At 40.1% G+C, this 27,169-nt stretch overlaps 1 protein-coding gene across 6 annotated transcripts in view; it reads left to right on the forward strand.

Moving 5' to 3' along the window:
- CHD7 (chromodomain helicase DNA binding protein 7) overlaps nucleotides 1-27,169 on the forward strand; it is a 184,640-nt gene that overhangs the window by 101,545 nt on the left and 55,926 nt on the right. For all 6 annotated transcript variants that reach the window (XM_080646130.1, XM_080646132.1, XM_080646131.1 and 3 more), the window contains exons 3-6: nucleotides 2,914-3,344; nucleotides 16,526-16,661; nucleotides 21,675-21,812; nucleotides 22,875-22,940. In XM_080646130.1, the coding sequence (XP_080502256.1) occupies nucleotides 2,914-3,344; nucleotides 16,526-16,661; nucleotides 21,675-21,812; nucleotides 22,875-22,940 (771 nt within the window). The remainder of the gene's footprint in view (nucleotides 1-2,913; nucleotides 3,345-16,525; nucleotides 16,662-21,674; nucleotides 21,813-22,874; nucleotides 22,941-27,169) is intronic.

A 27,169-nucleotide genomic window follows, 5' to 3' on the forward strand; every position in this document is an offset into this window, starting at 1 on the left:
TTGTTAAATGTTTACAAAAACAGCTTTTCTCTAAAAGGTTCCAGGAGACGTAGGTCTGGTAAACACTACAATATTTCTGAGCACCTTTTTCACCCGAAAACATAATTGTGCTGCATATCAAACAGGATTAATAATTTTTTGTATTTAATCTTTACGTTTCCTCCTCCTTACAAAAGATTGAATTTTTTAAGGGATACTAATTTATGGCTTCATTTATTACTGAAGGGAGCATCTAAAATCATTTGCATGCTAAAGTGTGTAGATAAATTTTCAGTCTTTTTGTATGTGGTATTTTATGCTTTTTCTAATTTAGAAACGTGTACCAGGCATCTCTCATTAGAAGCCAGCACTTTGGTACGGGAGCCAGTGCCAGGCAGATTAAAGACAGGTACACAAACATGGAATTAACTCACCATTCTAAGCTCTAAGCATTGCTAGTAGACTTTTCTCTTTCCTTCCCTTTCTAGGAATACTTTTTCTTCCATTTCCTGAAAAGTAGCTTGTCCCAAATAAGTTTGATCTCTGTGTCCCTTATAAAAAAGCTAGAGGCTCGATGCACAAAATTCGTGCAAGGGGCTCGGCCCTCGCAGCCCCGGCTTCGTCCGGAAGGTCGTCTGGAAGGCCATTCGGCTGTTGGGTCTAATTAGCATATTAGCTCTTTACTATATTGGATAGGCTAAGGCTTTTCCCTTTTGATCTACATTAGAGGATAATATGGAACAATTAACTCCAACTTTAATAAAGCAGTTCACTCAGATTTGCATGAATCCTCAGGTAATGGTACTTTGGGCGGCGCCTCGTGGACGTTTCCTCGGAGTGCCTGTGAGGGGAGAGCGGAGGGCAGGGCGCTCCTCAGTGCTGGGTTGGCTGTGCTGTCCCCGCAGGGAACCTGCTCCCGTGGACTCCATCCGCGTGCCCTTCTCAAAGCTGTGCCCTCGCTTCTCTCTCTCCTTACACGCCCTCACGCTTTGAGGCTCACTCTCTCTCAGAGTGACTGCGAAAGGGCAGTGTGTGCTTTAAGTTCTTCTAATACCAGAGGATTTTGGAAAGGACTTTGGACACCATCTAACTCGGATCCTCCATTTTGCAGTTGAAGAAAGTGAGCCCCAGATGACGGCAACGATTTCCCCCGAGAACATAGCGAACGGCAGTGCCCAAGACTAGAATTTTTCTCTCCTCCCTCACAGTTCCCGGCTCTTTCTCCTGTCCTTGTGCAGATGGAGAACTGAGCATAGGTTTCTTTAATAACCATGGTGGGTTTTAATGGAAACAGTGTAACTACTTTTTCTCAGGTAGTGACTTTTTAAAAAGTGATTTTCAGTCACCAAACTCTTTGGAAAATTTAGCGAAACCTGTGGAGCCTTTTTCAAAAGGATAGCTTTATATCCGACTTCGGTGGATGGACAGAATCTAGATTTCGGAAACCTAGCCTCAGATCTCTGCTCTGTTCCCTGCTATGTGGCCTTGGATGGTCACGTAACCTGCTCAGACTGTACTTCCTTTCTGAAAGATGGAGGGGGGAAATTACCACATTTTGCTTCTGAGATTCAGGTGAACTAACTCTACAAGTGTCCAGCGCAGTACATGGCATGAAATAGATGCTCAGTAAATGTTAGTTGTATTGGAATCTGATTTATAGTACTTGCTGGTGGTAAAACATGACTTCTGAGTTACTCTCGAGTCCTCTGCAGACCTGGACCTGGGCTCCCTGGCATTCTCCGCTTTTGGAGGTGCTGTGGCGAGGGCCGTGGGCTCCACAGCCATCAGCTCTGATGTCAGTCTCAGTTCTGTCACTTACCAACTGTAGCTCATTACTGCATCTTAGCGTGTCAGTGTCCATTCCTAGCTTTAGGGCTCGTGTGGGGATTGAATGGTGTCGGGTATAGCGTACACAGCACATGTTTAGCATATAGTCAGATTGTTTAGTAAAGGCTAGCAGTTGTTGTTATTTACATTATAGTTACTATTAAGTGTCTGGAGAATGTATGGAAAAGGCAGACAATGAGTGGCAGTCCAACCCCTGAAAATGTTGGAATGGCAGGGCTCATGAGATGTCATACCTGACTGTGGGGGTAACACCGACCCCTGCCTGGTTTGCCAGGCGGAGTCCCTGACTCTGATCTCAGCCGACCACTGAGCGTCCCGGCCCAGTTGTTGGTATTCTCAGTGGTGTTTCTGACCATCTTGGGCAAACACCTAGTGAATGCCATCTCCTACAAGGCATGCTGCAAGGACTATTTGGGTTCTCTTTCCCTCAATTAAATTTGGAAATGTAATGATTTATGAAAACACTATCTGCGTTTCATAGTAGTACAAGAAATGTAACCAACTTGAAGACCTGTGCTTTTAATTAGGCATTTTGATGTTATTTAGACCAGAAATGACCTGCACTGTTTAAGATAGATGTGTTCACACTTCGACCTTAAGCTTCCACAGGCCCTGAACCTTGCAGTGCCCACTCGGTACACTTGTTCTTTTTAAAGTGGCTTAATTAGGTATCTTTGAGTTCCCATTCCCGCATGGGGAAAGTAATTCCACTTAAATTCATCCTGTATAGTTTGGTTTTTGCTACTGTTTTGTCATTCATCCTTTCTTATATAGGCTGCTTAGCAAATGGACAATGTCTTTAGCTGAATGAGAACTTTTTTCTTCCTGAAATAATTTTTTACTGTATTATTAAGTTGCCCCTTTCACTCTGTTTATTTAAAAGCTTTCTTGTTTAAAAAAAAAATGTGGTTTTTGTGTTTTTTTTTGGATGAGAGAAAATGATACATTTTACAACTATATAGTTGGTAAAATGTGTGCTACCTTGAGTATAGAGTACGTTTTAGAAACACCGGCCTGTAACTTTCAGTTCCTTTCTTCACTACGAAGAATGATATACTAATTTCAATTCCTATTTGTGTCTCTCAGCATTCTCCATCGGAGCCCTTTCTAGAGAAACCAGTGCCGGATATGACTCAGGTTAGTGGACCGAACACCCAGCTAGTGAAGAGCGAGGATTACCTGCCGTCCATAGAGCAGCAGCCACAGCAAAAGAAGAAGAAAAAGAAAAACAACCACATTGTTGCAGAGGATCTCGGTAAAGGTTTTGGTAAAGAGGACTTCCCTGGTGGGGTTGATAACCAAGAACTAAATAGGAATTCACTAGATGGGTCTCAAGAAGAAAAAAAGAAAAAGAAAAGGCCGAAGGCAAAAAAAGACCCGAAGGAACTGAAAGAACCCAAGGAGAAAAAAGAGCCCAAGGAACCCAAGACCCCGAAAGCCCCTAAGATCCCCAAAGAGCCAAAGGAAAAGAAAGCAAAAACTGCCACGCCAAAACCCAAGTCCAGCAAGAAGTCCAGGTAGGCCGCGCACAGCAGCACCAGCAACACAGCCCGAGATGAGCGGCCTCTGGATTGGGGCTGGAGAGGGGGAAGGGAGCACTCGATGGTCATGACCGTTGTCGAGTTCCCTTCTGTCACACCCACACCAAAAAGTTAAGGGTTTCAGGCATGCTAAAATTTGGGACTCAAATTATTACTGAATTTGGATAATATATTTTAGACTTTGGATAGAGATTAGTATTTTAAAACAACTTGTACTTTTGTGAACAATTTTTAATTTAACAAACAGAACCAAGTTGCCAGCATAATTATTTGTAAGTATAGAGCAATGACCTCATGGTTGGTGACAGTGCAAAACTGGGGAGGAAGGGTTATAGAAGCAAGACAGGTCACTCTATTTCACAAAGCTTTTCAGCCCCGATGATTCCCAAAAGTTGGAATGAATTCCCTCCACTTGGTGGAGTAAGGCTTCTAGGGGCAGTGTTGACATCCTCGTGGGCAGCACGGGGGAAATCAGATGGCAGTTATCCACCTGATACGCATGCAAGGCTAGCATGAAGTTTAGGTTCCAGGAAATAGCCTTCTCCGCTCCATACTTCCTCTTCTTACTTCCCCCGCCAACTCTCTGACCCCCCAGAAGGCATATTTACTCAGTAAGAAAAGTTGAGAGGAGAAGACATTGAAGACTAATTTTTTTCATTTGTACTGAACATTTCTTACAACTGTTCTGAACCAGTTCCAAACATCTGAATCTATTTTTCAGAATATGGCTCATGTTAGAAAATATAGTTTCCAGATGGAAGTTATGGTCAGACCTGGTTAATCTGAACCTGTTTGCAAACTCCATTAGAAAACACGCTCCCCCGCCTCCCCCATGTGCATATATGCATGCTCAGTCCTGCGGCTGACGTGCCTGATGGGAGCTTTTTGAGCTCGCTCAGAGCCTTCTCTGGTAGGCTTTGCTGTGTGTGCATGGGCAGGCACACAGAGAGAGGGGATTGTTTCTGTGACTCTGTATAGATGCTGCAAAGCGAAAGAACAAACTTGGGTTTTCAACTTCCTGCTGAAAATACCTGAACAACCCCCAATAATTATTCTGTAGTGTTTTGAGAGTTTGAATCATAGCTATTTAAAAATCTTTGCCATCAGTACTTTTTATGGTGTTAAGATAACTGAAATTATATTCAATAACTCAATTTTGTAGGCAACTTAATATTTGCATTTACTTAGGAATCTTCGATGCCTCACTATGTGGTCTCTTAATTGAAAACCATTATTATTTTCTCCTTATGAGCACTCTTCTAAACTCACAATGTATTATAGAGACATAATTCATTAAGTCGTTGCTATTTGTAGGTAATGTGTTAATGTTAGGGACCTGAACGAGGAGGACTTGGTTAGAATTTCAGTATGACTTATGAAGGGTTTTGAAAATAATACAGTTGCTTAAATCTAGGTATTGTGCTTTTGGTAGGAGAAAGCATGTGCAGCAAAATCTAAAAAGAGTGTTTTTTTTAAAACTTAAAATGTAAGAGTCTGTGTTATAAGGAAGCTTTTGAGAGCTCAGAAAATATAACACCAAGACTAGTTTAAGCCTCAAGATGTATCTGGCTTCAGTTTCTATCTTAATTTTTTGGACCTATTATCTACTGGTAAAGACTGATAAGCAAGAAAAGAAAAACCCACTATATTGTGGATCTGGTCATAAATTTCTAAGTATATTCTTTCAAGCTCTTAGTCTACAGAGAACTGGCCCACTCTTTAAAAACCTACTTTAGCATACCCTAGAATACATTGGGACAGATATTATAATGCTGTCTTCAACAATGAAACTTGTTAAAATTTCCCTAACAGCTAAACAACTCTTAGGAACTTGGGGCATGAAGTCCAGTGAGTGCTAGGACTTGGTGTAGGTACAGACCTGTTTTCTTCTGCTAGAGGAACCTTCAGTGCAGGCCTCCTCTGCATGCTCTCAGCTGCCCATGTGAAGTTCAGGCTGTCTGTGCAGAGGATGATGTTGGCGTTGCTGAATCAGAGAAATGGCTTTTCATTAGCCACACACTTTCGGTAGGAGGAAGGGCATGCAGTTATTTTCTCTTAAGAAGGAAGTCTAGTAGTTGTTTTTCCCTCGGTTGTTTCTGATTAATAGTCTCAGTCGATGCCTCCTATACGTTTTTGCCCAAGTGGTATGAAAATACTTGAGTGGAACACTTCTGTTGAGTATGGAGACATGCAAGTGAAAAGGGAGGTGATGTAACGTGACCCAGATGCTCACGAGGCCACGCTGAGGGGGCACTGAGAGAGCTTGTGGCACCTCTGTTGGCCCTAGTGACTGTCTCTTCTAGGCACTTGCTGATTTATGATGAATCATGGTGAGGACATTCCTGAGAGGCTTTCCTGTTGTCTATGGGGATGCCTGTCCAAGAATATGGTCATCGAATAGAGATTAACAAACCAAGCCAGTACTTTGTTTGAGCTGCAGGGTTTCTATTGGTCAGATGAATTGAGTATGTCGAGTTGTGATCTCATTGTTCTGCTATGTCTGGAAAGGAAATAGCATCCTGAAGCAAGGATAAGTAGAATGCGTACAACTACATGTAAATTCTGAATAGCATAGCAGAGTAATTATGTAAATTGAATATGCAGTGATGAAGGTAATAGGGGGTTTGGGTTATGTTAGTACTGGGGTTGAATTGCCATAGCAGTCTGCTTTTAAGCACTGGAATACAGCAGTGACAATTTTGTTTGGCAAAATGTTATGTGATACCCGTTATTTCCATCCTTGAATAAGTTAACTTGATGCATTTGTTTATACAGAAAATAATTTTCCTACAGAGGGCTCCAATAGAGGGAATCAACGGAAGTGGAATGAGAAATGCGGCACCGGACCACTCTCACCTCCCCTGCTCGGCCCTGTGAGCAGTGGTGATGGAAGTGACCCACTGGTGGGCTGGCGCTCTCTGCGTCGTGTCTGTGACAGGGAGAGAGCTTGTTCTGTGTCATTCGCACCCTCAGTAGTGAAGGCCGTGAGAAAGGGTGGCTGTCGTCAGTGGGGCTGATGTTCTTGTGTGCCTTTATGGTGACCTCCTCACCAGCTGTCATCCCTCCTCATTCCATAAAGTAGCAGAGGCTTGAATTTGTGGCCCTTCCCAGGGAACTGGCCTTTTTGGCAACCAAAATATAATTCCATTTGTCTTGCCTGTGCAGGAGAACCTAACAGAATTTACCCAGAAGCTGTAATGTAGAATGGGAGTGAAATAGAAAAAGGAGTTCAGCATTTCAGGAAAAGCTGTTTGAGATTGTAATGATGAGATAGACGGGCCACGTTCTTCTTTTCTATCAGAAACATTCCTTTTTCCCCACTGTATCTTTTCTTTGTTAAATATATATATTTTTCTACCTGTTTTTTTCTGGTGCTTTCCCCGGGTATCCTTCTAGCTTCCAGATATTGGCAGTTAATATGGAAAATAAAAGCGAAGACATTTGTGGGCTGAGAGGATGCCATTTTGCATATGGAGGGGTTCATGGAGCTGAAATATGGGGATTTGTGGACTTCTTTTCAATGCGTTTTCTGTTGTGTGTGCATAGCCCTTGTGAAATGAGCAAGAATTTGGAGGAAGTGCTTCCTCTGAACGACTCTTGAAGGACTCAGTGGTCCATTTAGCTCTATAAAGACCCTTTGAGTAGACATAAAGAAGGGAACATGGCCAAAGATTGTGACTTGACTACTGAAGCTTCCGTCACACAAAGCCATGGAGAATTGCTTCTGATGCAGTCTGTAGGGACACGTCTTGTTGTTAAAGGTAGTCGAAAACTCAAATGCTATTTCTCAATTAAGAGTGAAATATTTTATTTTAAACTGAAAAATAAACATACTGGTCTTGTTTTTAAAAAACACATATTAAGTACCAAAAACATGTAAAGTATACTTTTTGCAAACCACCCTATCATTATCATTAGTATTTATGTGGCAGCTTTCTTCTGAGTCACTTAGCTTTTCAGAGGCTGTTTTCTTAGTGATGATCTAAGAGAGTAGCAGCATTTTACCCAAGAAATATTTTTATTCAGCCAGCAAGCCCACTGGTGGGATATTTTGGTAAACTAATACATATTTTTATGGTGTGCTCTTATACATGTAAAATTTCTCCCGAGAGATTAGACACAGAAGCAAACCATTCAATTAGTTTTGCCAATAAGTAGAAAAACCCAGATAGGTATCTCCCATCAGGTACATAGGGAATAAAGCAAATTAAACCAACAGTTTTTCTTCTTTTTAGTTACTTGTTCTTTCTTTTACTCCCATGCTATGATTTAGTCTTGACCCAAGACTTCAGGTAATTGGAAAGACGGAATTAAATATTTTGGATGCTGCCTGCAGAAGAGGGTGTAGATTTCTTTAACATGTGGTCACAAGATGGACTTTTGAGTCCTTTTGGTGTTGGAGAGGAACAAGGAAGATAGAGCGTTGTGTGTCTCTCTGCCCACTGCCCTGCCTTGTCTCCTGTTAATTATATCAGAGCACCAGGTCAGAGATGGGACCATGTGTCCTCTTTTCGGCTGGTCTCAAAGGTTATCTTCTCTTTGACAAATGGACCGTCAAATCTTTTAAATCCCAAATCCTTCTTTCCTTCAGAGTAACCACCTCAATATTTCCATTGCCAGTGACAGGCCACATTGTGGTCCTTCATCTGTCTGATTTGTCTTAAATTGACAGAATGAGCAGGGAGGAAGAGTGATCAGCCCTTTTTAGTAAAGACCCTGATAGCCTTGACTTTGGTGGTTCAATTTATACTCAGTAGGGGAAAGAGAATGCGTAACCACATTGACCCTGAAAAGCGAGTTCTGCTAACTCATGCTCTGGGCTAGTTGCTGAGTGGACCACACTGGGCCTGCTAGAAATTCGCTTCTGCCAGTCCGGGAGCTTCAGTGACTTCAAAGCAGTGGCCTGCAGCCACTTTGGTTTCTGTGGGAGAGGGTGATATAGATCCCACTTTCAACTCTCACTGTACCCATCAAACGAAAGTTGAGAGGTGAGGAGGCCATGGGCAGCAGTGGATATTGAGGGGGATTTTTCTGGAGACACAGTCCTTTGAAGTCTTTCTTAAGTTGAATTTTTGGGTGGGGCATGTGTTGCCAAGTAGATGTGGGTACGTTGAAAGGTAAAGAGCAGAAGGAATCATAACTAATTTTTTAAGTTATTATTAAAAATGTCTCTATATAAAAATGCTTTTGGAAAGTATGAAGTCCTGTACAAATGCAAAATTTGTCCTGTGAGACATAAAAATTTTTGGCTGGTTGTCTTCCACCTAGATAAGGCCCCTTTGAGTCACTGGATGTTTGTGGGAACCACTGTAAGAGCATCAGTCATCTGAAATGCCAGGCCTCACTTCAGCCACCTTTACATAGAAGTCTGTGTGGCTTTAGCTTAAAAATGCTAAATAGGGGAATGGAACATGAGAATTAAACAAAAGGGCACTGTTCATTTTTTAAAATTAAATTTATTGGGGTGACATTGGTTAGTAAAATTACATAGGTTTCAGAAATACAGTTCTTTAATACATCATCTCCATATTGTATTGTGTGTTCACCACAAGCCCTTGTGAAATGAGCAAGAATGTCTCCTTCCTTTTCTCTCTCCTACCCTCTCTCCCTTACCCTCTGCTACCTCCTCCTACCCCCTTTTCCTCTGGTAATCACCAAACTGTTTTTGGTCTATTAGGTTTTTTGTTATTTGTTTTGCTTAATCCCCTCACCTTTTACATCCAGTCCCCCTCATTTTTTTTTAAATGTTGAAAAGACAACACCCTTGAACTTCCTTTAGAACACTAATTTTACATATAGCCCTGATTCCTGTAGGAACACAGTAATTTCATGGCAGTTCGGCTTCTCCTTTGAGGGTGGGTGGTGATACTTTCTTCTGTTGGTTTCGCTCTGCTTAGGTCTCCACCTACCTAGAGCACCTGATGACAATGTGGGTGGGCGACCTGGCTAATCTGAGGAGATCATTGTGAATGTAGGGAGCAGGGCTCTGACTGCCACAGTTACCCACCCTTGTCCCCTTCCCGGTGCACGGGAATGCTGCGCATAAATGAGAATGGCATCTTAGAAGTTGGCACAAGCAGACAAATGTCTGCCCTACTGTTGCCGCTTGGAAGAATATGCTATTTATAGGAAAGGGGCATTGAAAGGCGTACCTTTGGCATCCGTTTTGCAATGTCTAATTTATTCAGTCCTTTCTGTTGCATTGCAGTGCCATGTAGCTTAATGTTTATGTTGGGCTCCTGTGGTCAGATAACATATTAGCTAACTAGACTTCTTTTCCATGTAACTTCTGGCAGATCTTAATTCAATCCATAAAACTCAAAAACCTTTAGGTTTTCAGGGATAATTCTTGACTGCATCATGAGTCTTTTGTTTTTCCTCGAGAATATGTTCAATATTATGATAGACTTGGCTCTTTTAGGAGGGCTTTCTTTCTCTACCTTCTCTTTCGCTTTTAAAAACATTCTTCTTTAAAACAGGGTCAGCACTGGAGCTGTTCTCAGGACAGGGTTTCTATGGGAGAGGGTGATGTGGATCCCACTTTCTGCTCTCACTGTACCTAATGCTCTTGGAAGGCTCCAGAAGACATTGACCGGGAAAGGTTTCTGAGGCCTGAAGGATACCTCCCAAAAGGCCAGGCCAGCGCTGGACTCCTGAGGAGATCTGCGGTTAGAGGCCTTTGGGCCAGTCCCAGGCTCAAACGTGGGCTCTGCAACCTGAGAGGTTCTGGTTCCAGCCCTGGAACTGTCACTTGCAACCTGGTTGACCCTCAGTTTCCTCATCCTTGGACAGTTGGATTGTGAAAATGTAATGGCGAGGCATGTTGAGTTCGCAATAACACATTTTTAAATGAAAGCAGATTAGGTTTCTGTTACCCTTCAAGCTTTCTTTGCTGTCCCTTTCCTGAAAATTTAGCATATGTACCTAGGGAATACTTGATGTTATAAGAGCTACTTAAGGTAACAATTTAGATTAAATGATTTGTTTTAGAGGTGTCCTATCCAGTGACTTTCAGTGGACTTAAAAAACAGTATTAGTAATTGGTTACTGAAATCATGTTCAGAAATAGAATCTCCTTTCCTTCTTTCTCTTTCTTTTCTCAATTCTTCTTCTTTCTCAACTAGGAGAGTGAGGTGAAGAATTTGTGGGTAGAGTTTAGGAGTTGCCGGTGGCAAGGCACCTGCTTGGAGTGAAGCGTATGGGTGCCCGTGCCCGTGTGGGTGTCCAGCTCAGAGCACCTGAAGGTTGACTGTGCCTGGGGCAGGCAGGCATAACGTGGTTGGGCCAAGGGCTTTGCTTCTGTCCCCCGCCCCGCCCAGAAGCTCTGTGCCCAAGACTGCCACGCGGAGACCATCCCTGAGACTCCTGGGGCCTCGTCCAGGGAGTGCTGAGTGCCTTTGTCTGCAGGTGTTCACCTTCGAGTTTATTGTCTGTCACGCAGAGTTTCTCTCTGTCCTCATTAGTTTAATTGGTCATCTGCCTTTTACTACATTCTACTTGAGCTGTTAAATTTTATTTTAGTCTTAGGACTTTATTTACAATTTCTATTCTGTTGGATGAATTTCACTTTTTGGTGTATCTGTATCATGTTTTTGTTGCCTTAATTGATCCTTTTAAACTTTTACTGCTTTATCTTGTGTCTTTTTTAGTTTGCCTCTTTATCTTTAATTTTCTTGTTTGTTATTTAAAAATGTAGAGAAAAGTCCTATAACTCTTTAAGTTGAGAGGCTTGGTGCTTTCCTCTCTACCGGCATTGCGCCCTTGACCCTGACAGCTTAGAATGTATTTACCACAGCTTATCCATTAGGTTCATTTCTTTTTTAAACCACCTTGTGAGCATGCAGACTACGAGGATACGCTTCAATACCTTTTGCTCTTCTCCTAAAAGATTGTACTGTGACATTTTGGCTTGAGTCCCCGAAAATGATCTGGCGAATCTTTATGACTCAAGCCTCAAAGTTGACTTTCCCCGATGTGATGAGAGTCTCCACTAATCTGTCCCACCTGAAGGGGAACTCCTCCCATTTGCAGACATCTTCATTAACTGACCATATTCTTCTCATCGCATGTAGTTCCACAATAGGATCCTTTTCACTCCTTTTTTTTTTTTTTTTTTTTTTTTTTTTTTTTTTTTTGAGGAATTGGATCCTCAGGCTGATGCTCATCAGTGCTTCACTACATTCTGTTTTGTAACTGAATCAGGGCCGTCACCTTTGTATTTCCAGTGTCTGATCAGGTAGGTTACTATAAGTAGGTCCTAGTAAGTTTTGTCCCTTTGCATAAAGCCTGCCTTACAGAGCCTGTACCCTTTCTCACCAAAGGCCGTTGGTTAGCTGTGTGCTGCATCTCAGCTTACGTGACTTCACCCAACCCCGTTTCAGATGGTGTCACTCAGCCCTCAGCTGACTATGCGTCCTTCCTTAGGGTAGGCTCCTTAGAATGTCCCTCCACGCGACAGTCTTCTCTGAATGCACAGTGTGTGCTTTCCTGATGCCGTTTCTCCTCGCGTTCTCACTGAGTTCTCACCAGGATGGTATAAGCTTTGGTCACCTTGAAGGCAGGCACAGGACTCTAGAGCTTGGTGTGACAGGGGGACCTCTGCGTCATTCAGCTTGACCATGCGTGCACCCAGTTGCCCACTGGTGTGACCTCACTCATGATGAAATGTGAAACGTAGGTAAAGGGGAGAGCTCCTCCCAAGAGCGCAGGGCTAGTCTGGCCTCAGGAGTGGGTGGCTCTGTATCTCGGTCGCACCAGCCATGATAGAGGATAAGGATCAGGAAGTGAGAGAGCTTGGTGAGTAGGGAGGGGAAGTACACAGAGACACTGGTTTTGAAAAATTGGTAAGGTGAACCTTAACCCTGTTGTGGGAGTACTTTAGCTCCATTTTACTGAGCTTCAGAGGTGTGTCACCATAAAGATAGAATCTAGGCGGGTTTGCTGAAATGAGTTAATGAGAAAAGCCCGGCACATACTGAGGGCTGTGTATGTGTTGTTACCGCCGTGACTTGTACTATTTAGTTAAATCAATCACCTGACACTTACAGTAACCGACCTGATCAGACCCTGGAAATAAAAAGGTAAATAAGAGTTGTTTCTCCTCTTCTTGAGCTTGCAGGATAGTTGGAGAAAGACAGACAGACACACATAAGTGCTTTGGTTTTAATACATTACAGTGATGCTATCACCAAATTTTGTATGTTTTAAATATCCCTGTGTGGGGTGTATCATGTGGCATGTAGGTGGAGTGACATCTCACTAATCCAGACGGTAGTGGCCAGAAAATGCTTCTCAGAATGAGTGATATCGAAGTCAAGACTTACGGATGCATAGACTTGGGGGCGGGAGTGGAGGTAGAAGAGATAGTGTACACTTTAAGGAGGGATTTTGCATGTCTGCAGTATACAGCATACAGAGTTTGGGGTGTGGGAAAAGTAGAAAATAAAGTTAATGTTGCCATTGGCAAAAATCACACAGGGCCTTGTATGTTAATGCTGAGAATCTGTCTTTTATATATATGGGGTTGGACTTGAAGCAGACAAATGGAAAAATGATCGAGGCAGATTTGCACTAGCTGGTCACTCTGCTGATGCCTGGAGGATGGGCTCGGTGATGTGCTGGTGGCAGTGCCATGTCACTGAACTAGGGCAGGTGGGAGGCAGAGCAGGTTCAGGAGAGGAGTGAGGGCATGATTTCTCAGGGGCTGAGGCCATTCAGGCCGGCCCAGAGTGAGGAAGTGTTCCCTGCACCCGCCTGGTCTCTTTTGGGCTAAGCCCGTGAGTAGCCATCACTGCAGCTGTTGTAGGTGTATCCAGGGTGTTTGTCTGCACCGGGCAGCTCCGTGTCCTCATCAGTATTGTAGTGTCCATTTAACGGACATTCCTTTTTAATAACAGTCTTTTCTCCCCAATTGGAAAAGCTGCCCTCTGTGTGTTCCAGCTTTCCAATTTGTAATTTGGAAGAGGACAGTCTGTATGGCTAGGTTTTTGGCTTTGACATGATACAAGAGTAGCTTTGGACCTGACAGATAACGACTGTGAATGTGGAGCGTGTGTCCTTTCCCCAGTAGTCTGACAGTGGGAAGCCCTTCCCAGGGACGGTGCGGAGACAGGCGTTGGGGAGGCAGCTGTACCAGTCGAGGTGGGAAGTGATGTGTGGCTGAACTAAAGAGCACTGGTCATGGGCATGAGAGGCGTGGCCTTTGGGATCGCCTGCCTGTGTGTTCCTTCAGCTGGCATCGAGCAGTGTTGATAAAGGACTTCCCTTCTCTTCATGTTGTTGGGATGAAATGATCACAGTGAAGTGGGGTCCTGTCCGTAAGTCTCTGCGGTTGAGTCGGCCCAAGTGGGTCTGAGCCAGAGCCAGGCCAGTGTTCCCAGACTTCCCAGAATACATTCCCAGCTGCTAGTCTTCCAGATGTGTGAGTGTGGCCGTGTGTGCCAGACACTGCCAAGGTTTTCATCCATTATCTCATTTAAACTTGATAACAAATCTTGGGGAGGAAGATGTAAGTTCTAGCCTCATTTTATAGATGAGGAAACTGAGGGTGAGGAAAATTTAGGAAGGGTCCCAGACAGACAGGTTACAAATGACAGACTCTGCATTAACCGCATTTGTTAAGAGAAACATTCTGACTTTGACTTCGGCTTTTTTTGGGGAGGGGATGGGGAATGGGGACAAAGCAGTTGTTATATAACACTTAGTTGAAAATCCAAATTAGTTTATTGCAAAATAGTAGCAAAGTCCATTTAATTTAACTTCATCTTGTCCCTGATTGTAATGTCCTTGGGTAGACACACTGAAGATTCTGTAGCTGTTCTGACTTTGTAGCCTGTTTTTGATTTGTATATTGGTGTCATGAGGAGACAGCGTGGAAATGCTTAGCTGTCTCTGAGCAACATTAATAGTGCAAGGTCTAATGAGTTTAGAAATCTTTCAGTAATCAGATCTGGGATGAGTGTTTGCCTTGTCTACAGGCTTTTTGTCTAAGCATTTGGAGAGGTCCTGCCCGACTTTCAGCAGTCTTGGAGGTTTCACATAGCTCATTCTTGGGAAAGGCAGATGGAAAATCATTAGCCTGTCTCTCCTGCAGCAAATTGATATTTCATCAAACCTGGGCTCTGCTGGGCTTCAGGACGGTAAGCCTTTTACTCCTATAGGGTAGTTCCCACAGGGTGCAGTAACCCCGCTAAACTAAATTGTGTACTTTGCTCTGGTGTAGAGAGGTCACCGTGGAAAGCACTCGCTGCCAGCTTACTTGACCTGGCAGTGGTTCAGCTCTGTGACAGGCCTACCTCTGATTTAAACAAATTTGAGAAATATGTAAAGTTTTGGAAGCAGTTTTGCACTGATTTGATAAAAGAAACCACAAAACACTGCAGCGCAGGTGTTGAGAATGTTTGAAAGCTGATTGAGGGAAGCAGATGGCTTTAGTCAGTGGCATCCAGCCAAAAGAGCAGGTGCTGGTCATGTGACCGCTGGTTACCAGGGTAATCTGATTGCTCTTGGCGTGCAGATGAAAGGGAAGGGGCCCAGCGTTCAGCTGTAGTATTGTATAATTTGTGGCAGTTAGAGCGGAAATAAATGCTGGAAATGGAGCCTCATAGTGGGGGAGACTTCTGTCCATGTGTAGCGTAAACACTAGGACAGTTGGATGAGGAACTGTTGTATGGATTTTTTTTTTAATTTAAAAAATATTATTCTTTCTGTGGATCTTTTGGGGACTTCAAGTTTTTAGGACACTGCCTTTTTTTTAAAAAAAAAATATAAAGCACTCTAAACTTAACTGCCATTTGCTATAAACTTGACTTGTAAGTTATTTCCTTATGTGGGTATTTACTATGCTAAAATGTTAACAAAACGAAAAACAAGCTTTGAGTACTTAAAAATAACTAGTCTAAATTTATCAAAGATTTTATTACAAAAGTACATTTTGTGTGATAGGTACTTTGTTACATTAACAAGTACTTTTGAAGTATGTTATGTGACACATGCTTTACTGAAATAACAGTGCACTGATGTTTTGGCCTCTTTTCCTTTTTAGTAGCTGAGACTGAAAAGCGCTGTTTAGTGCTTTCTGTCTGCATACTTATCTGGGAATTTACAAACTTAAGTAAATAAACTTTTTAAAAGTTTAAAAATATTCTCAGTTTGTAAATTTTATCAGAATTTTAGGTTTTCTAGAAATAATAAGTATAATCATTACTGAGGTTGGATTATCTTAAATGTTGGATGACAAATAATAATTGATATTAGAAAAGCTTGGGGGCAGTTTGGAAATTGGAATGTAAGGTAACACTAGGTGTATGTTTTAAAAGAAAGTCAAAAACTTTCTAAAGGTGGTGGTAAATGTAAATTAAAAATATTTTGTTAAGAGTTTATGAGTTATGTGATATTCACATCACATTAATGTTTTATAGAAACATACTATGGAACAAGCACTTTAATTATTGGGGTTGTTTTGCTATATTTTTGTATTTCAGAGACCTAGCTTTTTTTTTTTTTTTTTTTTAAAGGCTATTGTGACTACCTCACAAGATTCCTAGCACCAAAATAAAGCTTATTTTTACTTAAGAACACAGCATTAGTTAAAATTATGTAGAAAAGGAAATTGCTATATATTTTGTTTTATTTTAAAGAGTTGTAAATTGGATAAAAATGGAGTTGGATGATATAAAAGAGGACACCTAATAGTACTTGTCAAAAAGGACTTAAATATAGGAGTGTTTATTACTATCTGCAAGAGACACAGAAATGATCATTATATTTTATTTTTCCTTGACAATTAAAAAAAAATTTTGTACCTTAAATACTCCACAGCGAAGCTACCTCATATCTGAGTTTTCATTGTGGCGTGGTCATTGGCAGGGATTTTTGCATTGTCTAGAAGATGAACAAATGTACTCTGTGTGGTTATGAGGGGTTCTTGCATGCAGTTTCTTTTTAATTAGGTTAGATATTTGTTAAAGGTCATCAATGTGGGGGTTTGCCAAAAAGAACTTAATTGAGAGTACCATTGAACTATAAATGGCCAACATGCACTGATTCACCAATTGTCATTGATACTTCAGGAATATGAATGTGGGAAATATAAGGCATGGGGCATGTGGAAAACATCGTTAAAAAGTGAACACTAAGTGATCCACTTTGAATTCTAGTAATAAGAAACCTGATTCAGAAGCAAGTGCTTTGAAGAAAAAGGTCAACAAGGGAAAAACAGAAGGTTCTGAAAATTCAGACTTAGACAAAACGCCCCCACCATCTCCTGAAGAAGATGAGGACCCAGGTGTTCAGGTAATACCATTATTCTGGTCCCGGGCCTGGGTTACTTAGCATGGGAAACTCTAGCCGCCTATCAAGTACACTAGACCTCCCCTGTCTTTGTTATAGAGCTGCTGTAAAGATGGCTTTATTGTTGTCTGGAACATTATATCCGTAGTGAGGCAAGCTGGGGGCCAGTGCGAAATTAAACTCCTCTGACTTTTTGCTTTTGCCATCTTTGACTCTGGGGTAAATAAAACCGAGAATCTTCACTTATTTCTGTCAATGCATCTTGATGTTTATGTAAATGTTGGTGTTAACATAATGGATATGTTGGTTCATATAAAGCTTCATTCACATTTCTGATTTTCTCTGAAGTTCGGTTGCTTGTCAGTTCTCTTACTTTGCCTAAAAAAACAACCAAGATATAATCTGTAGCTTGTCTTAAGGTTTCTGATATCCCATGGTGAGAGTTGAGACATATTCCTGTAATACTCCAGTTTCCGTGAACATGTTAGTGACGTTTTGGATGGCAATGCCGCACAATGTTTCAGTGTTAGAGTCTCCTGGCTTTTGAAGAATTTCATAGGAATCAGCTGAAAAACTGGTCCTGAAATAAACATTAGGAATTCAGGTTCCTGTGTGTAAAGCACACTGCCGTCACTGTCACTGATTGGACTGTAAGGTGAGGGACCCTTACACATGATCGTTAAACATTATTTCCTTGTTATGTTCCCTGGAAGCGTGCCAGTGTGGTCCACTGGGATGGCTGGGAATGTAACCTCTGTGAATGACATCTAAGTTATCATGGAGCTGTTACCAAGGAGTCCTGCTAGACGGGGAAGCCAGCCCCTAAAAGCTTGCTTGATTTTTTTTCTAATTGTTCAGTGCACTAAGTACTTTCTGCCTACATCTCTGCCAATTCACTCAAAGGTTAGAAACAAAATATTTGCAGTATACAGCTCTGTTCTAAAGGATTTCAGATAGTTTTCTTTTTTTTAGTAGAACTCCCTGATAATATCGGCAACAGCACAGAATGGCCTAATCTGAGGCCTGAAAGGGAGAGAAGAGAGAGTGTGTGAATGAGTGTGTTTTGTTTTGGTTTAGTTTTATAACTAACATAGCGATACCTCTGGCAGTTGGGTTAATTTTGTAATTTACTTTGATTTTACATGGCAGTGAAAAGTTATTGGGAAGGTAAGTAGATAAATTTTTTAATTGCTCAGTGAGTTTTAAACTAAAGTATTTTAATGATTTTGAATTTCATTTTTATGCTCAATGGTGTTTTTTTGCCCTGAATTGTGTTTGCTTAAAATAGGCCCTTTTTATTACAGTAGTATTTGGGCAATATTAAGAGGCTTTATTTACACGAATAAAGGAAATTTTGTTTTTCACAAACACTGCTGCCGTTTTTTAGAAGTCTGTTTGTTTTACTACAGTTTCAAATGGACTTTATGAAATACTAGTTTTGAGGTTTTTTTCTTCTGCATTTTAGTTACAGAAAAATGATAATCAATTCAAGTGAACATCAGTGCATCCTTTCTAATTGGTTAAAGCTTAACTGTCCTGGGTTCAGCAGCCAATACAAGCAGCCACACACGTAGCTCAGGTGCAGAAGGCAGGCCTTTCTTGGTGTCTTTGACACAGGAAGTGATGCTGACTGCTGTGTATTGTGTTTCTTCCTATAGCACATGCATAAAGGACTAAAGTTCTGAATTTTGTGATTGGTTTATTTAAACTTTAGCAAATGCCATATAATTTTAATGAACTCAAAATTATATCACAAAGTTATTATAACAGTGAGATAGTGGAAACACATTTAAATTTTCTCTTCAGTACACCTGTTTTAACTACAAATGGCTTTTCTAAGGCAATCCAAGTTTGACAAGTTGACCTATGATTTTAGGGCCAATTCAAAAGCCTTGAGTTATGGTTTAAATGTAATTCTTACATTTCATTTTGATTCAAAAAATATTTCAAATAGTAATGTTAACAGACCATACATTATATAATAAATAATTTTATTTTATATTGGGAAATTGTAAAAGGAACTTTTATAAATGAACTTGAGATCAATTATTATTTAGAAAGTGGAGAAGCCATAAAACACTTAAAAATTTCAGAAGATTGAGTTCTAATTGTATTTTGTTTGTTTTTTACTATTATTAAATGACCTTGTATCCATTACTAACCCCGCATTATTTCATAGATTTATAACATAAGCTTGATATGAAGAAACACTTGCATTATAAAAGTTTTACCAACCGATATATAAATGTCTATTTAAAAAGAAAAAAATTGCCCTGTGTTATTGTACTGGCTCATTTATTTACTATCAGAGTGGTATTTTATGTAAATCATAGACTTATTTATGGGTGTTCAGTAACTTATGCTGGAAGAACACTCTGACAGTATGGCCCCAACCATGGAAACGTGATAAAACATCATAGATGCATCATTAGTAATACATTACTCCTATTGTAATGACATAAAGATGAAAATATAGATTAATCCATTCAATTTAGTTAAAATTGATATATCAAATGGAATACAGACATTATGCTAAATATCATAAAATTAAAATATTATGCCTTTTATACCTTAAACTGACAGTCTTCTTGAGAAGTGAGGGATGGTAAAGTGGGCATGAGCAGGAGTTAGTCTAGATAAACTTTGGGAAGAGAGAAAGGAAGCTATTCAAAGCATCTAGGCCTTGTAGTAGCCTTATTGCACTCTGATTTTCTTTGGAAAGGTGGGGGTAATTAATGATGACTTCAATTCTACTAATTGAATTTGGCATTACTGTGTACCATGCACTGTTCTAAATGCTTGAAATGAGTTCCCTTATGTGATCTTCATAGTCTACTCATGAGGTAGTGACTATCATTAACCCATTCTACAGACCAGGAAACTAAGGTCCACAGCATAACTCACCCAACTCCACCAAGTGAGAGTCTGGGCTCATTTAAACATGGGCACTTAGCTCCAGAGCCTATCAGGTCAAATTACCCCCCACCCCCTTTCTTCCCCGGATGTGGGTAAGGTTGGCAGATGGCAGAACCCCTGCTGGTTTCTGCCCCACTTTGACCTGGAATTGGTTGTTCTGGGCAGTGCTGACAAGGGAAGGTCAGAGGAGGAACTCCCTCTGGTCTAAGCCCCTGGGAAGTCTGTTAATAAGATGTTACTCCAAATACCTGTGTCAGAAAGGTGCTTTATATCTTTGTAGCTGTGACTGTGGAAGGCTAAGAGTTCAGTCCCAAACAGCCCATTTGATGGTCATAGTATGCTGAGTTTGTATTTTGAGCTGCTCTCCCTTTTGAGAGCAGAGAGAGCAGGATCTTAATTAAAATCAATCCTCTTTGAGCAAGAGGCTGGGTTTGTTGGTCCTGACATGAGCCATAAGGCACTGTGTCTGACCCCCTTGGGTCCACATAGTGGGTAATTTGCCTCGGCCTGTCTGTCCAACTTTAAAATCCACAAGGCTCTTTACAAAGTTTTATTCCATAATTTTTAGAAAAATGTTTGAGTGGCCTCTCTTAATATTTTTATTTCTTCTATGTGCTTTGCAAACTCATTGTAATCTTGCATTTATCAGAGATTTAAAATGTCATTTTAGCGTTGTCTTAGATTTTATCACAATACATTGATGAAAAGGTTATTTTCTCGCCATTTTTAATTAACTGACAAAAGTAATTATTTTATCAGAAAGGTTAAACAATTATTCTGAACAAAATGTGCAAAACCCTTTTCCTTTTGCCATTTACTTCCCTCTCCAGGATTAATAGCTATTAACAATTTGCTGTGTGTCTTTTCACATTTTTTTATTGGAAACATGCATATTATACATTCATTTTTTAACAAATATTTATTGAGTCATAAAGTAAACAAGACATACAGTGTCTTTGAGGAGCTTACCTACAGGAGTGGGCAGAAGTAGGTTTATAGTTGTGAGTATACAAAAACAGTTTATTCTTGTATTATTATTAATTATATTACTTGTCTTATTATTGTTATTTCGTGTTCTTGCTTATGATTTATATTTTTAGGTAATGATGGCTGGTAATTTAAACCTACTTTTGCCCACCCTGGTATTGATGATCCACACGTACAAATAAATACACATAGTTTTTTGTTACCTTAAATAGAATTATATGCTACTTATTATGAGACTTGCTGTTCTTTTTCTTTCACAATTTCTCTTGAAGATATTCTTAAGATGTGTTATGTTATGTAGCTTACTAGAAGTGCAGTTGCTGGGCCAGAGGGTGGGCCTGCTTTAAATGTGCACAGATATGACCACACTGTCCTGCAAAGATATTTTGACCACTGTGGTGAGAGAGAGGACCCATTTTGCTAACAATCCTACTAATACTAGCTATTACCAATCTCTTACATTCTAATCCGTGTGGTAAAAATATTTTTTAAAAACAAAATTACTTTTCATGGTCATTCATCATAAATTCTGATGTTCAGTCCTTCATCTCTTCAAAGGTTTTCAGACTGTTTCTTTTAGGACCAAGATTAAGATGCAAGCCTTCTATTTAAAAGGTTCTCTTAAATATTATTGGTTCCTTGGATAATACTATACTAGTGTTTATCTATAACCTTACAATAGGAAAATAATGTGGATTATCTTCCAATGACTTCACTTTTATGGCCTTTTTATTATGGGTAAAATTGTAAATGTACAAAAGTTGAGAGAAAAGTATAATGAACCCCTATATATCCATCACCAGCCTCAAGATTGCCTTCACTTTTGAGCCAAACAGGGAATAAGATTTGTTGGTATTTCCATTTCCTAGTTGAAGGTCAGGTAGCTGGGAGTGGCAGAGCATAACTGACCCAGGTGGCTGACTTCAGATACCCCCATCCCCACCCTCTATTTCCATTATAATCATTGCTACTATGGTTTCTTAGGTGATTTACAGGGTTAAAATTAGTTTTTCTTTAAGATTAATTTTTTAAAATACCCACCTCACCATCCTGAGAAGTTTTAAAGCGCGTCAGTGATGGATTTTAAACTCCCTTGTTGGGTTTGTGTTTTAGAAGAGACGGTCCAGCAGGCAGGTGAAGAGGAAGCGCTACACTGAAGACTTGGAGTTCAAAATTTCTGATGAGGAGGCAGATGATGCAGATGCTGCTGGGAGAGACTCCCCCTCGAACACCTCACAGTCAGAGCAGCAGGTTAGCGTCCAGATTTGTGTGGTTCTCACTGCAGTTGGAGCGATGGACTGGGAATGTTGTAGCTGGAACCCGAAAAGTTCAGCCAAAGCAATGGAGTTGGAGCTGGAGAGCATTCATCTAATGTTGGTTACCTTGCTATGGGATACAAGCTGTTTAGCAGCATCTTTTAAAATGCCTCGCTCGCCGAAATGTATTTTTATACAAGCCTGTGATGTGTGATTTGACACAATTTTGGAGAATGAATGGTCTGTGTTGAGGAAGAGTAGGAAGCTGAATTTACCTCTGAAAATTCAATGCTGTAGCGCCTGGGACTTAATAAACCACTCAAGCTTGTCTCCTGCTGGTAGGCACTGTAGGAGCCCCTTTATGAAATCACTGCCTTGTAGCACCCAGCAGGGCATGTTTTATTCTCTGTGCAATGTAAATGACGTACAAAATAGTTTGTATGAAATATGGGTAGTAACATAGGATTGATTATGGTGAAGATCTTTTTAAAATATATATAGATTATATAATAATGCCCTTTTCTTACCGTTACTGTTCTTTAGTTAACCAACTGGTAGCCCATTGTAAAACATATTAAATGGAGTTTGGTATTTTGTTTGGTAATCTGTGCTATGGTAGATTGTTACGTAACGTTTCATGTGACCTCCATGGATAAAAGCCGCCTACAATAATAATAGAATGAGATGAGTGTGTTTATTACCCTGTGGGTTTAGATGAAGAAAGTTGTGTTTTTGACAACTCTCATGCAGAGATGGTTTTCTTCTGGCAGTTGGAGTTTCTGAATGCTCTCTGGCTTCAGGGATCCGTGCTAGGCCACGTAATTAAACTATGTAATCACAAAGTAATACACACAGATCTTCCTTTTGCTTTTGTGCAGAATGAGATTTTTGTTCTTTTCAATCATATTTTTCCCTACTGCGACTTTGTACCCAGTGTTTTAAAGATAGGAATTTAAAGGGTATAGAGGTAGATGCTAAAAGGGAATGGTTTCTTGCTTTTATAACTTATGATGAAATGTTTTCCATCTGGATGGATTCATTCTACTTTCTTCTTTAGGAATCTGTTGATGCAGAAGGTCCAGTGGTAGAAAAAATCATGAGTAGTCGTTCAGTGAAAAAACAGGTGAGTACTGTTTGGAGTGACCAAAAACGATGGTGTATGTATGACTCTTAAATTATTTTTTGCTTTATAATTTTCTTCAAACATTTTACTATTGGGAAATAAAACCTCTGGTGACAATGCTAATACTGTCTGATGTATAGCCCAATATAAATCTTTGGGATATTCAGCCCCAAATTAAGATATATCAACCAATGGTGCTTTATTACACCATTTAGAGTAGGCAGGAAACTCAAAAGTCTCAAACAAATGTATAGGACTTTCAGGGTTAAAGGCTGCCTTTTTCATAAATATTCATAAAAATAATAAATATGAATTGATCTCTCATATCCCTTAGGAAGTAGGTTCCTATCCCTCCCCTAGTTCCCCATCCCTCATGGAAGTTTATTATTTTAGGGGATAAGTGTTTTCTCATGCTTTTCATATATAATTAAAATGTTCATTAGTATCTTTTTGTCAGTGCAAAGGTGAAATACAGAACTATTTTCAGTGTAATTTTTGAAGATCTGACTTACTCTTTAAAATTATTAAAGAATTCATGCTGATCTGCAAAGGTGAGCTCTGAGTACCTGTCATTAGTCTGATGACTTTGTCATTGAGGGACACGCACTTGGTGACAAAGAATTTCAGTAACACTGTTTTCTTTTACGATTGAGATTCCTGATTTCATCCCAACCATCTCTCTTCTTGCCCAGCTTGAGAAAATACTTTCTTTAGTTTGAAGAATGGCATAGGCACCCAAGTGCATTTACATATTCCAGCATACAATTTTTGGTGCCTCTAGAAAGTGGTTTTCTTTAGATATAGATGTCCGTCTTTCAGCTTGAGTCATTGTCAGATGCACAGGTCTTCCTTTTTATTTGCTTTCAAGTGGGTGGAAACAACCTCACTGTTTTGAAATGTAAAATAAGTTGCTGTTGTGTGTGCTTTTTAAGTAAAATATATACATAATGTAACTTCACATCGAGAGAGGTAGGTAAGGGGGGATTATGGGACTTAAAGTGAGATCCCAGGCTTATCAAATAGGAAACCTTTACTATTCAGTGCTATCTAGATCAGGGGTGGGGAACATCTGGCCTGCTGGCCGTATGAGGCCTGAGAAATCACTCGGTCTGGCCCTGCCAAGGCATTAAGGGTGAGTTAATTAAATGTCTGACCAAATATAGTAGGCTCATTTTTAAGTTGATAATTTTGTATGGCCCACGAATGATGTTATAAATATCCAAATGACCCTTGGCAGAAAAAGTTCCCCACCCCCGTTAGACTGAAAATGGTATGGCACCAGAAGTAAACTTCTCTTTACCTTATTGCAATACTGTTTGCTTTTTCTATTCAAATTCGAATTGAGGGTAGAGTGTATGGAGGTGTATGGAGTGGCTGTCTGGTGACTCTTTGAACATGAGGATTTCCTCTCTGATGAATTAAATCTCAACCAAATTTCCCACCTGTTCAAGCAGAAATGAGTACTATTTAACTCATTAGAAAGGTTGTGTTTTTTTTTTTTTGTTTTTTTTTTTTTGTCCTACTAATGACTCTAGAACTGTTAATTTGTGAATTGTGGATATATGGTAAAATTTAATACTTGACATGCTTTAAAGAACAATCCCCTTCACTGAATTGAAGTGACTTGTTTGAGTAAATAGCTTGTGGTTTGGATGGGATATACTAATTTTCATTCAGTTAAAAGTGCTTCAGCAGGCATACTCAGCAGGTTTGGGGGTTGAAATGATAATTAGCTCTATTATTCAGAGCTACTACTTAGACTATGTATTATGTAGGACATCGCTTTTTTTCCTTCTATTTTGCCCACTTGAGGGCTTTTTTATTTTTTTACTTTAAAAAGATAGGTATCCACATTTTAGAAATAGGTATTACCATTTACAGATGACCAGGTTTATCTTATCACAGGAATTTAAAATTACTATAATCTATATGAGGGTGGAGTGTTTGTTGAGCTGGTGAGTTTTAGGATGGAGAATATTAATGAAACATTTCTCTGGAGGGGGAGGTAGGCCTTGAGGTATGATTGAAGTAAAGAGGAGTTGTAGAGCTCATTGAATTGCTTGTAGATTGCCAGTATTTCTTAAAGAACAACAAAAAACCATTAGATTGTCCACATTAGCAGGTACTAACTTTTTAAACTGTTACTGTTCTCGAAATAGCTATGTTAGTTATCAGTTTTAATACATTGGAGGGAAGTATGGCAAATAGAAACAAAAGGAAATTTGAGATTTTCCTGTGGATTCTAGCTGTGCCTGCTGGTCTGTTTCCTATTACCATGAATAATTGAAGAAGTAGCTCTGAGAAGGTGCCTTTATCTCCCCCTGGCAGCACTACAGAAACTGGCCATGAGCTCTCAGAGCCGACCCTGCACAGTGCTGACACATAGTGGGGATGCAGTTAATGGTTTTCAGAGTCCAGTCGATGTCACTACTGTAGCCTAAAGAATGATCTGTTACGATGGAAATTCACAGAGGTCCCATCTGTGACCTAATAGTTTGAAGATTATTTAGTTTAAATCCCTAATAGTTTGAAGATTAGGGATTGAGGGAGACTGTAGCCTCCCTCAGTGTGTGGTCAGTTAGAGCACAGGCTTATAATTGGGGACATCCGAAAGCAATGGGCCCTGGGACAATTCCTATTTAACAGCACCTCCTTTTAAATAGGGGCAGTTGATGAGGCACTTACATTTTTCTAAACCCAAATGAATATGGGTGAGACCCAGTGCAAGGGGTAGAGTTGATCTGTGTACTGGAATTTTGAGGTAGATTTAAGAATGGACTTTTGGATGGCATAAAGGTTAATTCTTTTGTTTTCCACGTTTAGTCATCATGTAGCCCTTTCTGCTTTGAGGAAAACTCAAATCCTTTTTATATCAGAAGGTCTGAATTGTTTTAAAAGTTAACTCTGTATTCCTTAAAATTCTTTATCTTTCTTTACATGATATATTTTCTTTTGAAGAGCTTATTTTAAATCCCAAGGTGTTTGTTTTAATCCTCTTTAGCTAAATTCAGGAACAAAAAAATAGAGTATAGGGAAGGCCGAAGTCTTCATCCCATTTGTTCCTAAGTCCTTTTCTCCTTAAGGGAGCCTGTGATGTGGCATCTATCAGAGTACGTGGTGGGCTGGCTCAGGAGGAGGAGAGGTTTGTCCCTTTGCCGTATTGATACTTTGAGGTTCATTCTCATTCTTTTGTGCATTCAGAGAATTTTGTTCTTTTTTATACTCAAGTGAAGCTTTGTTTCTGCAGAGTGACTGCCTAATTTTACTAAGATGCTTAGGAAAGGCCATTCATTCTTTCAGGCTCTACAGGGTCATCATTTGCTGGATGGTTGGTGTAGAATCCAGGTGATGGAGGAGTCGCTTCGTTGCCTGATCAAAGTTCATGTGAACAGTGAGGCAAGAATGGCTTAATATGTTTGGAACTTTAATTATCATATGAATAATAAGGATTTCAATAGATTAGTTTTGGAGTCTAACGAAAAAAATATACATATTTCTCAAATTATTCTGTTGAACACAAAAAATTACTTTAGAGGCCTGTCAAATTTAATGGTAGCCATCCAAGGAATAAAGTTGAGTGGAATTTTTGTGTGTGCAGAAATAGTGTCTTGACTCAGTTTTTTATTATAAATGCCTGCTATGAAATGACTTATGAAAATTAAGGCATTGGGGGTAGGTGTTGGAGCTGTTTTCAACTATCACCAGAGGCTGGTCAAACTGACCACCATTTAGAATAATTAAAATAATGCTCCTGAGGGCTTATGAATTTTCACTTCTGTTAATTGTTTTGCTATTAGTAATGTAGAAGCAATCAGCATGATAATATTTATGTGAAATAAAGGTTATAAAACAGTTCTATTTATAGTTCTAGGGGCAAGGAGGTGAGTCAATGTGTGTTCAGTTAGAGCACAGGCTTATAATTTGAGACATCCGAAAGCAATGGGCCCTGGGATAATTCCGCCCCAGCTCCAGGTACTACTAAATGGGGTCTCAGAACCTAATCACTTCCTCTGAGACAGCTCTAGACCTCTTCTTCGGCATCTCCATGGCAGGTTCCCAGAGGAAAAGCTGATCATGACAAGAAAATGGGTATTGACCAGAGTCAGGGACAGCTGATGGTTGTAAGAGTCAGAGCTTTCTGGGAACAGAATAGAGACAGGATGAAAACCATCTCTGTAGTCCAAGAGCTGACCCTGTGTGCTTTGGTGCCCACTTCTCAGTTATGGGGT

The sequence above is a fragment of the Plecotus auritus genome (genome assembly GCF_963455305.1).
Source record: "Plecotus auritus genome assembly, chromosome: 11".
Taxonomy (NCBI): Eukaryota; Metazoa; Chordata; class Mammalia; order Chiroptera; family Vespertilionidae; genus Plecotus; species Plecotus auritus.